We start from the raw sequence: 14302 nt of genomic DNA, 5'->3' as shown, positions 1-14302 counted from the left end.
AATCATTTGCTTATAAGTAGTAATTGAGTCCACAAGGTAAATGAGATCACATAGGGAGACCATCTAGAGTAAGAAAAGCGAAGGCTGAGGATGGAGAGAGTCTTGAGGAAACGTAGACGTTTAAAAAAAGTAGCAGAAGAAGTGGAGCTCTGAAAAAGTATTGCCAGAGAAGTTGGAAAGGAGTTGTGTCACACAAGTTGAGGGGAGAGTTTCAGGGGCGAGAGGGATTCGAGTGTAGGTATTGTTAAATGTCTGAGAGGCAAAATGGAGGTTATTAGTGATTTAGCAAAAGTGATTTCAGTGGCATGATGGGGGACAGAAGCCAGATTGCATAGATTAGGGAGATAATGGATGGTGAGGAAGTAAAGACATTGAACATGGACAGTTCTCTCAAGTAGCTTTGCTATAAAGGATAGGAAAGTTGTAAAAACGGAAGACAGATTACCCTCTGCCCTTAAATTGACAACACAAAGTATCAAAATTTAAAATTATCTTAACATGGTAAAATGAGCCAGACAGAGAAAGACACCTTATGACTTCACTCATGTGTGCAATATAAACTAACACACGGACAGAGAGAACAGTTTGGTGGTTACTGGGGGAAGGGCGTTAGGGGGTAGGCACAAGGGGTGAAGAGGTGCATTTATATGGTGACTGCCAAATAATAATGTACAACTGGAATCTCACAATGTTATAAACTATTATGACATCAATAAAAAAATTTTTTAAAATTATCTTAACATGGAATGCAACCTTGAATTGTTTGCTTACCAAAAAAAAATCAGAAGTTAAAAGAAATAATATGTGTGAAAAATTGCTTATCGAAATCTTATCAGGAGTCACAAGACATAATATTTATTAGGAGTTGCTTAAAAGACAAACAACCTGTCCATTCCCTAGATTTGTAAATTTTGCTTGTAGGTTAAGCTAGACTATCAGAAATCTGTAAACGTAAACTGCATTATTTTGGACTTCATAAAATTGCTTCTACTCTATTTCACGTTGACATTTGTACTATTAGGCATGGCATGAAAAACTCAGCCAGATACAATTTATTGTAGTACTACTATGGAATATTTTTGAGGACATTATCTACATCATCACATGATGCTCTTTTGATGAGAAATTATGGAAACTTTCTATTAGTTTTCAATGTCAAGAAAAGCAGTGATTCTCATAAATAATTGATTTATTTTTATCTTATGGACACTGTACTTGAACAGGTGTTTTTTTTCCCCCCTTTGAACCAGCTGCTAATGAGCATGGAGTCAGATTTGCTATTCATCTCTAGCAACTTTATAGGACCAATTAAACGTATTTCTGTGTATCGACCCTATCTACAGTTTTGTTGTTATGCAACCCTTACTTTGCCTTTGCTCAGATTCCCCATTTGAGCTTCTTTACAAAAATATATATGGTAGTGGTTGGACTACAAAGAATGATACTGCTGCACTAAAAGAAGAGAGTTTTCAGTAAGAGGGGAGAGGTCAGCAATATTCAGTGTTTCAGAGAAGCAAAATGTCGTTGATTTCATTAGGCAAAGCTCTTTGATGATGGTCTTGGGTAGAGCTATTAATTTGAAACCAAAGTGTCTTTTGCATCTGAACTGAAGATTTTAATTGTTTCCCATTCTTAATTTCAGGAGCAGATGTTTTGGCTATTTTACATTTCCCTCTCATAGAAGAGGAACTAATTTACTTTTGATACGTGAATGTTATTTAGCTCTTTCAGCCGCATTCAAGTTAGCTCGAGTAACGAGGGATTTATTTTAAGGATATATGTGATCCAAAACTCAGGAAAAGCTGAACCAGCTGGTTACAGGAAGGCAGGAACTGTGTTCAGGCAAGTGCTGCAAGCAGAGCAAGCCCTGAGGTAAAGCCAGACAGTGGGCTCCACTATCTTTAAAGCTCCACGGTTATATATACCTCTCTCTCTTCTGTTGTTCAGCTTCCGCACTTTCTCTATAGTGTTTTTCCAGCATTTAATTTTTCCCTTTACCTCCCTTTGGCTTGTGTCCTAGGGTTCCTTCTATATCAGTATTATTCATAATACACTCTGTAGGCCATCTACATCAGAACTGCTTGAGATACTTGTTAAACATGAAGCGTTCCAAGTCTTACTCACAGACCTTACTGAATCAGACTCTGGACGTGGGACCCAGGAGTCTGCTTTTTTAACAAGCTGCAGAGATCATTCTTCAACACACTAAAGTTTGAGAGCCAGTACTATATTGTAATTTTTCTGTTTCAACTTCCACGGTTAATTGATTTACTTTCCCAAGATTTTCTGGTTTAAACTCCTGAAAGAAGGAATCCGATTGGCTCAGCTCATCTTTTTGCGCCATAGGTCATGGAAAAGCCTATGGATTGGCTGCCTTTTGGGTCAGTAGTGGCAGGGAAGGGGATGTTAGGAATCTTCACAAGTCTGACCCTCAACAAAGACTCTGGTGAGAGGCAGATATGCCCAGAAGGTCGCTGTGGAAGGGAGGGCAGGCATTCTGAAGCTTGACTGAGGGGGGTGGGTATCTCCTTTCTTAGTGACTTGGAAATATGGGAGGACATTTTTGAAATTTAATTTATTTGCAGCCCTGAGTTTATATATTCATTCTAGGTCTTTATCTATGCTATTTGGATTTTCCATAAAAGAAGGCTGCATCAGACATAGAATTTAAATTTTGCTTCTCCATTTCCAAATCTATTTGAAATTTCAAGAGTATATTATTAATTGGTCTTCCATTCAAGACAACTCAAAATGTAGAACTGCCATAGGGTACCTAATTCTTTTCATCTCTAGAGAAGCATCTGTTATTTTGGTCATCTCTTCATTATTTGAAAATGTTGTTCATCTCCCAAACTATTGGTTGGATCAGACTACCCAGTTGCCTACTATGTGCTTTAATTGATTTACATTCTTTGACAGAAAAGACACTGGTTATTGAATAAGGTAAATGATGAAATGTTCCTTTCTTAGATAAATTAATTATCTTGTACAAAGCCTAATGCCATCAAATTAATAGATTGACTTGAGGTTTGTTCATTCTGTGGTCAGAAGGGATGTCATCATTGCTAGTTTATTCCAATAGCTACAAGAAATATAGCCTCTTTTTAATTGGTGTATTCCCTTTTAGAATTTTAATTTTTTTTAAAGACAGAATCTTCTGTCTGTCATCTTGGATAATAAATCATTCTAGAATATAAATGTATCTTCTTCATATTTCCAGTTTCTTCTCTCCATGAAATTTCCTCAGATTTCACAGAGGTTATATTCCAAAAGTTCAGTAGTAAGAGGGTGCATAGAATTTCCTCCAAATGGAGGGATTGAAGCATGATTCTCCCCTGTATTAAATCCTGAGGTTCTGGATGGCATAAAGTAGAGTTCACACAAGTGAACACTAAATGACATATACTATTTATTTCCAGCACTCAACACCTTTAAATTCTGGATCTTCAAGGAAGGTATAGAAGGTTTTAGACACACATTTTCACCCTCCTGATGTCAACATAACAGTTGAAAGAGATTGGACAGCACAACCATCTTGGAAGTCTTGGGCTCCTAGATGCTGAGTTATCTCTCTACCTTAGGGGAAAGATTCACCAGCTATAGTTCTTTAAGTAACACACCACCAAGATGCAAATAATGTAAGACTGAGACAGTGACTTCTGTACCTTACTGGAGCCAAGAGACCACTTTCTGAGAAGATTTATGCTAGTTAACTGATAGCAGTTAAAGGCTAAGTTACACTCCTGGGTATAGAGAAAGCCAATCACTTTTATTTATTTCAATATACTCTTAACTATTTGGGATACTAGAAATTATGCATTTCAAGCAGTAGAATATCTAGCATTTATTGCATCATCTCAGCCCAGACTATTCTCATAATTACATGAATTGTTATGCTCAAAAATATTGAATTCCTGCTAATAATTTAAATTATCATTTCTTTTTTTTTTATAATTTTTTTTTTTTTAATTTATTTTTTCCCCCAAAGCCCCAGTAGATAGTTGTATGTCATAGCTGCACTTCCTTCTAGTTGCTATATGTGGGACGCGGCCTCAGCACGGCCGGAGAAGCAGAGCGTCCGTGCGCGCCTGGGATCCGAACCCGGGCCGCCAGCAGCAGAGTGCGCGCACTTAACCGCTAAACCACTGGGCTGGCCCATAAATTATCATTTCAAAATAAATTGTTTGCACTTACTTTACTTACTAATGTGACTCTTCTAGAAATTATTCACCTGGGAAATAAAGTTTCTTGTTAAGGGAAAGTTCTTTAAAAAAATATTTTTTTCAATACAGTTTATTAGAACTTGGATTATTCTCATATAAACTATGTATCACATGGTGGTTATATTGAAAAACTAGTCTTCATAAACTTATTTAACCCGTAATATAACATAAAAACTTTATTTTTTGGAACAGTAGTTTGTTTTCATTTTTGTCCTTTTTTTTGTAATACTGGTAATTAAAAGCAAAATTGGATATGAAATGACTTTTAAAAATTTATTTAAATCATTGAGACTTAAAGAAGAGTAGATTTCATCAGAAGATGAGAGATAGAAACTCTAAAATGTTTTAAGTACTTTTAAGGACTTAAACGTTTCACTTCTCGTTGTGTCTAGCAATTTCCTTGCAAAACTTGAATCTTATATTTTAAAATAATGAGAATGAATAATTAGAACAAATCTTTGCCTAGCAATTATTAGAGTCTGGGTTTGATAGTCTTAATGGAAGAGAAAGAGAGAAGGAATTTGATAATTTTCTAAGAGGCAAAATTATAAAAAGAAGGGGGTAAAAGAGAATGTGAGTATTGAGAGAGAGAGAGAATAGGAGCATCTGAGATGCAATTAACTGAGCTTGGACTGGAGAAAAATGAAAATGGGAAGACTTTAGATTAGGCATTTCTCCCAGCAGCCATTTAAAGGTATCATTAGTCTAGGGGATTAGTGGGGAGAAGGGGAGGTATATAAACCTAACTGTGGCTTTTTGTGTGTGTGTGTGTGAAGAAGATCAGTCCTGAGCTAACATCCGATGCCAATCCTCCCCCTTTTGCTGAGGAAGACTGGCCCTGGGCTAACATCCGTGCATATCTTCCTCTGCTTTATATATCCACAGCATGGCTTGGTAAGCGGTGCGTCAGTGCGCGCCTGGGATCTGAACCTGCGAACCCTGGGCCGCCGAAGCAGAGCACGCGGACTTACCTGCTGCGCCACCGGGCGGCCCCCTAACTGTGGCTTTATGGGGATATTTACAAGTTTATTGTCCATAACTTGAGGAGTACCTGAAATTGTTTCCTATTGGTAACATTTCCATTAGATCAGATTTGCTCTTTCCCATATCGGTGTTTTTGGATTTCTGAAGACTCTTTCCTTGTCTAGGACTTTTTAATATTAAATTCTTTGTTTTTATAATATTTATGCCTCTTGAGGCATCTTAATATTTTCTGCCAACTAGACAGATCAAGTTTATTTCAGATGAAACTTTGTGGTTATGTTTCCCTGTTAAATATATCTGTTTAGCTTGTTGTTCCTTTATTCTATTCTACTTTTTGTCCCTTTCTTTACAGAGAGATCTTTTTTTTTTACCAACTTGACATTTTTATATACTACTATCTTTTTTGTTCTATTCTATTGAGAATAGTGCCTAGTAAAAAGTGAAATCACTGGCGCATATAATATACACTTTTTAAGTGGCCTCAGTCACAATCAGCTGTTAATTTCCTATGAGTAAAATACTTATGCTGAGAATTAGTCTTAGCTTCCTCTACTGTACCATCTAACTAGATCTCGTATAGCTGTTAGTGCCATGCCGTAAGTGTGTCAGAGTGAGGCAGGAGTGAAGGCAAACATCTAAGAAACTTGACTCTGTTTCTTTTACCCCCTCCAAGACCAAGTGAACCTTAACTTATTTCTGAATTATTTGAAACCAACTAAGCCTACTTTATTTGTATATAGTAGGCACTTAATAACAATTTGAATTGAAAAATCTTCAAGAATCGTGCACAATGGTGTAGGTACGTGTCATAAACCTGTGCTGCTATATTCTTATTAAGCCATGTATACATACAGTCTATCTTGACAATACTTATGGTTACAATTTCTGTTTAGACATAATTTTAAAAAAATGGAATGGATCTTCAGAAAAACTATGTCACTTTAGTTTGCTCTCAGCCTTTCTGTGTCTCTTCTGCCTCTTCAGGCTACCAACTTTATCATAAAGGACTACTCTCCCTGGAAAGTGATTTTTGGTATGCTATATCTTCAGATAAGCTTTTATTATATTGCTGATTCATTCATGAAACAATATTGAGCATATACTGTAATGTTGAGCAACTAACTACATGCCAGTCACTGAGTATACAAAGATGAAGAAAGCATAGTAGTCCTTGCCCTCCAGGAATCTGCCATCCAGTTGGGCTGATGGGTACAAAAACAGATCATTATAACAGAATGTACAAGCTCAGTGAGTATAATGATAGAGATGTGCTTGGAATATTCTGCAAGCATAAAGAAAGGACTTCTAGTGAATCTAGTGTCTAAGACTGCATAGTCCATTATAGCAGCCACTAGCTACATTTGGCTATTTAAATTTAAATTTTAAATTAATTAAAACTAAATGAAGTTAAAATTTTAGTTCCTCGATCACACTGGCCACATTTTAATTGCTCAGTAGCCCCATGTAGCTAGTGACTACTATATTGACACAAAAACAAAATATTTTCATAATTATAGAAAGTTCTATAGAATAATATTGCCTAAGGAATCAAGATTTTCAAAAGGAAGTAATACAAGAGCTGAGGCTTAAAAGTTGAGTACTGGCTGGCCAGGAAAGAGTTGGATAAGGATGTTATAAAACTTTCTATGTAGAAATAGAGTAACCAACCATCCCAGTTTGTCTGTGACTGAGGAGTTTCTTGGGATGTGAGATTTTCAGAACTAAAACTGGAACAGTCCAGGGAAAACTGGGACATTTGGTCACCCAAGGTAGAAAGGACTTTATGAACAAAGACACTGAATCGATAGAAAAGCATCATATATAGAGGAACTTAAAGTGTTTGGTGTTGTAGGAACATAAAAATTCATGGGAGTGATTGGAAATGAGGCTGCAGAACTAAGCAGGGGCTAGATACAGGACTTGCAAGTGATATTGGAGCATAATCTTATAGGGATGAAAAGCCATAGGATTTTAAGCTGGGGAGTGTCATAATATTGGTCAGTTTTGCCTTTTAGGTATCTGACAGGCAGCTATGAGGAAGATGGATTTGAGGGAACAAGTTTGGAGGCAGTGAGACCTGTTAGGAGATTTGAAATAATATAAGTAAGAGGTGTTAGAAATCCTAACTAAGGAAATGGTAGTAAGGAGGAGGAGAGGGGTTGGATTTCATAAATATTTATGAGGTATAATTAATAGGACTTGGTGTTTGGTTGGTTGAGAGAGTAGGGAGTCAAGGATATGCCAAGGTTTCTAGCATAGATGATTTTTTATACCTTTCTTTTCATTTCTTAGTGGAAGTCCCTTTCCCCCTCTAGTTGTTTTATGCCTGTTTACCTTCTAGTCATCTCTTACCCCATTCCTCAACCCTCCAATTTAAGAAAGTCTTGTTACATTGTAAGAGGATTGCTCAGGTAGAAAAGAAGCTCTAGCCTCCAACACAGACCATAGCTCCATTCCTTTTTGTTTATTTTCTTCGGTATATCTTCAGCATCTCCATTCCGTCCTGCCTGTATCCTTTCCTTCCAGGGAGAACAAACTAGAGAGCAACAGTTCAGGTTAAGGGATCATATATTCATCCTGCCATGCACTGTTTGGAAACTGCAGTTCAGTCTGCAAGCCAATCTTCCTGTAGGCTTGTTCTCGTTCGTTTTCTTTACCTGCCTGATGTTGCCAGCCCGCACACCAGTTTAATATATTCCAATGGTATATTTTTTATTTTAGAGGATATTATATTTTTATTTCATAATCTTCCTATGAGGGTGGAGATTTTTGTGTGTATTTTCTGTTCATCCCTAGTGCTCAGAAGAGTGCCTGGCACATAGTCTACTTAACCAATAAGTATTTGTTGAATAAATTAATCCTGGTGATAAAATACCTGATCAAAGAAAACAGTAGCATAGTGTATGTAGAGATCATTGGGTTGGGAGCTGGGAAACTTGCGTTCTAGTCCTCGCTTTGCCATAAAATATTTGTGTGGTCTCTGACAACACTTTGACAAGTCACTTCCCCTTTGCTGGGCCTCAGTTTCTTCATAGGTACAATGAAGTCCTGTATGTTGATGGAATACGGTAAATAGGGCTTTAATATACAGTTGAGGCTTCTTTATCAATTTGAGTTCTGTTTATATAACAATTTTCTTGAAATATTGGCCAAATTTTGGAGCTTTCTAAGTGACTTAACCATAAAACTATGCTTATTTTTGAATTGATTAGACTGTAATATGAGAGAAGCTGAATTTTAAATTCGTCTTAATTGACTTTTAATTTTTAGACTATATGCTCTCTTAAAGAAACTGAAAGAGGGGAAACAACATAAGAAATGGATAATAAATATTTGAAACCTAAGTATAATCATTATGTTTACGCTTATGAATCAACTGATTGACAATTCGCATCGATGTAATGTAAGAGTATATCCTGAGGTACAGAGTTAAGACACTTAATACCAGAGGTAATTTTTTAAAGTTAAACTTTAAAGATTTTTATTTATTTAAATTGAAATAGTTTGGTGCTCTGCTGCATGTGAATTTTCTGTTAGTACAAAGTATACGATATGTCAGGTAATCAGCTCATCTTGTTAAATGATACTGAGACAGAAGTGCTTTTATAGTCACCAATCATGACAGTTTAACATCTGCCTTTTGCTCAGCACTGTGTATATTAACCATTTTATTAATTTTTTTTAGAGAGGCAAGAAGAGAAATTGAAGAATAATAACAGAGATCTGTCAATGGTAAGAGTCCTAAATATAAGCTCATGGTAAACCACATAATGTTTTTTAGCAAAAGATCCTGATTTGCATAAAGTACACTGCACTTACCTTTTCAGAAATTTATAGTCTATGCAGGCTATAAAAAATAAATAATAATAAATGACTGTTCCTGGACCAAACGGAAGTGAAAATATGCTACTGGGCTTAAACTTCATTTTAGTAACAGGAATAGCTTTTTTAGGCTGTCTCAAAGGTCATAATTTGTCCTTTTCACACAGTTCTTGATTAGCTTCTCCCTGATGTTTATTTTCTTTTCTTCCTTATGTTAAAGCTAAATCTTTGGGTTTATGGTGACCTGGGTAATCCCAGTATAGAAGCTGGAGCATTATGGATGGCCTTTGTTGTCTTTTGTTCTTTAAGAGGCCTTTTGTTGTGAGTATCAGGCATTAACCATGAAGTGTAAGGGAAAGTGATTTCATTACCCATTTACTCATTGTTTGTAAAGAGTAGAGTTTGTTCAAGAATGTCTTTCTAAGGCATAGATAGGCTAATGATAAGGCTTGACTAATTTCTCTACTTAATTTCTGTATATTTCATATAGGACATCTAAACTGTACAACAGTTGTCTTTTGCTTACCGAGAGACCTTTGCTATATTTCTCTATCTCCTGTTTCTTGGAATTCTTATTAATTAGAAAGATTATAATTTAGAAGTGCATTTTTTTGAAAATAGCTTTTCTTTTCTGTTCATACAATTATTACATGTTCACCGTAGCAAATTTGGAAACGACAGAAAGAAGAAAAGAAAAATTGCCCATAAACCTATCATCCAGATATAACAATGTTAATCTTATATCTTTATAATCTTTTGTGTATTTACACTTTTACGGCATATGTAATTAATAAAGAAGATAGCTGCAAGTAACAGAATACCTAACTAATAATGGCATAAACAGATAAAGTTTTTTTTACCTGCTAAAGAAGTCCAGAGGTTAGTAGTCCTTGGCTGGTGTGGCTGCTCAGTAATGTCATCAAGGATTTAGGTTAATCATCCTTCGTTTAAGGTTTTTGGTCGTTTGATGGCGCTTTACCTTCAGGCAAGAAGAATGGGCAATATGGCCAAGTTTGTCCCTTTTAGAAGTCCGTTCAGTACTTGTCCTTATAACTCATTGGCCAGAATTGGGTTACATGGCCACCCCAATATTATTCATCAGAAGGCAGCAAGAGAAGAGGTCTTGGAGATGGAGGGTGGGTTAGCCAATAAACAGCTTTTTGCTAAGGAGCGCCTTTTAAAAATGACGTGAAACCAAAACTTTTGGGGTGTGTTTTAGTGGTGATTTTTCTTTAATGTGAAATTACAATTTGTTGGTCTCCTCACAGGTTCGAATGAAATCCATGTTTGCAATTGGCTTTTGTTTTACTGCCCTAATGGGAATGTTCAATTCCATGTGAGTATCCTTTTATGTGATTTTACCTAACTATTGCTCTATGTGAGTCTATGTGTGAGCAATTAACTTTTTTGATAATATTTTATTTTGATATTTCAAGAAAAGTTACAAGAATAGTATATCTATTATCCAGATTCACAATTGTTGACATTTTGCCCCATTTGCTTTCTCTTTTTCTCTGTCTCTCCATATCGTGATATGTACTCACATATACACGATTTATGTATTTTTCTCAATCATTTGAGAGTATGTTGTAGGCTTCATGCCCCTTTACCCATAATTACTAGAATGTGTGTTTCCTTAGAATATGGACATTCTCTTACATAACCTCAATCCAGTTACCAAAATCAAGGACATTTAATTTTGATAAAGTACAGTCATATAACTTTTTCAGCCTCTTAACAGTGAGGATATTTTATGTACAACACAAAGACTAAGGTATTATGGGGCCTCTAAAAAGAATTTAATATGTTTCCTGTATTTTTAAGTTGCCTACTAGCATTCTGCATCAAAATGAAGGTAGTCGTATAGAGATGTTTTGACTCCTAAAATAGAGTCTTAGCAACTATAATCTTGTTTAATCATAAGGTAAGTTACTGTTGTCTAAACTAGCATATAGCAGGCCTGAGTAATTGTGGAATTGCTTTTGACAGAAGCTGGGAAAGTATCCAAAGATGACAAGCAGTCATTTATTGTCTTTCAAAGCTCACCTAAACCATCCTACACGAGTTAGAATTTCCCTCACTTCCTCTTTTCCTTCTCTTTCTCCTACTCTTCCTCCCCGGCTCCATTTCTGTCTCTCTCCCTCTCCCTGAATCTCCCCTCTAGCTCCAGTCAGTTCTTCCCTCCCCACATGTTCAGTGCCTACTTTGTGCCAGACATTGTGCTAGATTTCGGAATATAACAAGATGTGGCCCCTGCCCTCAGTAATATCAAAAAATTATAAAGAAAATGACATGACAAAAAGACAGATAAATACATTGATGGATGTTATAATAGAAATCTGTGTGCATGAGGTACAGAAGGGGGACAGAAGTGAGTGGTTATTTTTACTTAGGTGAGGGACTAGAGGGGGTTGTCCAAAATGGTTTTAATACAGAATTTCCACCTAACTAATGATTACTAAAATCATAGACCTTTAGAGCTGAAAGGGACTTTTTGAAGATTAAATAACTTTCCCAAAATATCTAGAAGTCTCATGATTTCTGTCTTATAATTTTAAACTCAATACTCTTTTTCACTCTGCCATGCCTTCTCTCATTTCTTGGGTACATATTCACTGTGAATTACCAGGCAAACCAAACACTGAAAGGTTTTATAGTTAACTAGTAAGCTTCCTTGGTACAAGGATTCTTAAATTGTCACATTTTGGACAGTATAGAGCTGGCTAAGTACTCATCTATACTTAATTTTTTTCATACTTCTGGTTTTTTAAATAATATTTTTATAGGTTAGTGTTTTGTGTGTGTGTGTGTGTGTGTGTAGCTATTCTGGTTGGCCTTGGCTTTATTGTGTGATTACTGCTTTGCTTAAAGTTCAGCATTTTATTTTATTCGTTAGTCTTATATACAGTTGAATTCTAATGAAATAGCCTGACTAAGAAATAACTGTGGCCGTTTCTGCCAGTAATAATGCTGCTTTATATTCATGTGATTCTCTTTCATAATATTGTTTATGAACATATTATGATAAACAATCTTCTAATCTCCCCCAACATAGACACACCCACCCACATTCACACACACACTAAGTCTGAAAGGCTGCTCTTTGGGAAGGCATCTGCTTCAAGTATAATTTTTCTCCCAGTGCCATCTTTTTCCCCAAAGGTGGAACCTCTCCTTTATTACATTTTTTCTTTAATTATTAAAGTAATACATTCTCACTGGAAAAATTCCAATAATACATAAATATATAAAATATAAAGTAAAAGTGACTCTGCCTTCCTCAAATATAATGCACATCCTTCAAGATTTGTACTTTTTCTATATGTATATGAGCATTTAGATATTTGTATATATAAATCTTTATACACAAAGATTGTTGTTTTGTAACTTGCTATATTTCCCTGTGGTAATTTTTAAAATACAATATATATAGCTCTAACATATTCTTTTTTAATGTCTGTAAGTATTCCATTGAATGAATGTGCCCTGATTTATTTAACTAATCTTCTATTAGTCTTTGTATAGAATATTCACAGATAGTGTGTACACCAGTGTATACTTATTTTTTCCTCAAGGTATATCCCAGAAGTATTGCTTGGGTAAAATTTTGATACAAATTGTTATCTAGAAAGGTGTCATTAATTTATATTTTTGTATTATTGCCATCAGTACTTGTGAGTGGTCTTTCTCCATTTATCTGTCATCACTGGTAATTATGTGTCTTTAATAATTGCCAATCTAATAGTTGAGAAATATTTCTTTTTAAAATTTCCATTTCTTTGATTACTTGTAAAGTTTAGCATCTTTTCATGTATTTATATTTTTCCATTGCTAAATTTCTACTTCATGTCTTCCTTCTCTCCCTGTTTTTATTTCATTATTTTCAAGAACTCTTCATCTGTTGAGGCTATTAATCTCTCTTTTTGGAAATATATGGAAAATATTAACTTTTATGTCAAATCTGTTAACTCTTTGCTGCCTCATACCAGATTATAGAATTTTTTTCTCTCTCCTATCTTTATATTTAAATCTTGTTTCATCTGTAATTATTTTGGTGTTTGGTTTCCAGTTTTATCAAGTTCTTAGCCATTGTCAATACCAGATAGTGAATAAACAATATTCTCCCTGATAATTAGAAATGACTTACTTGTCGTATATCAGTAGCTTCCCAAAGCTTATGCCGTAAGTTTTAACCAAGAGTGTGCATCAGAATCAAATATGGAGCTTTTTAAAATAATTTTCTTACACTAGTGAAACACAAACGCTTCTCAAAAATTCAAACAATACAGAATAATAGAGAATAGAAAGTGAAAGTGAACCCAAATGAGTTGAACACTTATGTTCACACAGAAACCTGCACGCAGATGTTTGTAGCAGCTTTATTCTTAATTGCCAAAATTTGGAAGCAACCAAGATGTAAATGGCTAAATAAACTGTAGTACATCCAGACAATGAAATATTATTCAGTGCTAAAAGAAGTGGGCTACTGGCTGTGAAAAGACATGGAAGAACCTTAAACGCGTATTACTAAGTGAAAGAAGCCAATCTGAAAAGGCTACATACCATATGATTCAAACTGTATAACATTCTAGAAAAGGCAAAACTATAGAGACAGTAAAAAGATCAGCAGTTGTCAGGCGTTAAGGAGAGGGGTGAGGGAGAGATGAATAAGCAGAGCACAGAGAATTTTTAGAGCTGTAAAACTATTCTGTATGATACTTAATGGTGATACATGTCATATATTTATTAAAACCCATGGAATGTATTACACCAAGAGTGAACCCTAATGTAAACCGTGGACTTTGGGTGATAATGGTGTGTCAGTGTAGGTGAATCAGTTGTAATTAACGTGCTGTTCTGGTGGGGGATATTGATTGTTTAGGAGGCTGTTTGGGGGTATGAGGTATATGAGAACCCTGTCCTTTCAGTTCAGTTTTGCTGTAAACCTAAAACTATTCTCAAAAATAAAGTCTATTAAAAAGAAAGGATGGGGGCCGGCCCAGTGGCGCAAGCAGTTAAGTGCGCGCACTCTGCTGCAGCAGCCCAGGGTTCGCTGGTTCGGATCCCGGGCACGCACCGACGCACTGCTTGGCAAGCCATGCTGTGGCAGCGTCCCATATAAAGTGGAGGAAGGTAGGCACGGATCTTAGCCCAGGGCCAGTCTTCCTCAGCAAAAAAAAAAAAAAAAAAAGAGGATTGGCAGATGTTAGCACAGGGCTGATCTTCTCACAAAAAAAGAAAAAAAGGATGGACTTAAGATGATAAGGGTTAAA

At 35.7% G+C, this 14302-nt stretch overlaps 1 protein-coding gene across 1 annotated transcript in view; it reads left to right on the top strand.

The window, feature by feature from the left end:
• The window catches only part of TMCO1 (transmembrane and coiled-coil domains 1), a 58198-nt gene that overhangs the window by 18717 nt on the left and 25179 nt on the right, over positions 1 to 14302 (top strand). Inside the window, exons 4-5 of the mRNA XM_058539723.1 lie at positions 8893 to 8939; positions 10298 to 10365. Of these exons, the coding sequence (XP_058395706.1) occupies positions 8893 to 8939; positions 10298 to 10365 (115 nt within the window). The remainder of the gene's footprint in view (positions 1 to 8892; positions 8940 to 10297; positions 10366 to 14302) is intronic.

This window comes from Diceros bicornis, chromosome 4 (assembly GCF_020826845.1).
Source record: "Diceros bicornis minor isolate mBicDic1 chromosome 4, mDicBic1.mat.cur, whole genome shotgun sequence".
NCBI classification, from domain to species: domain Eukaryota; kingdom Metazoa; phylum Chordata; class Mammalia; order Perissodactyla; family Rhinocerotidae; genus Diceros; species Diceros bicornis.
This window is presented reverse-complemented; position numbering and strand designations above follow the sequence as displayed.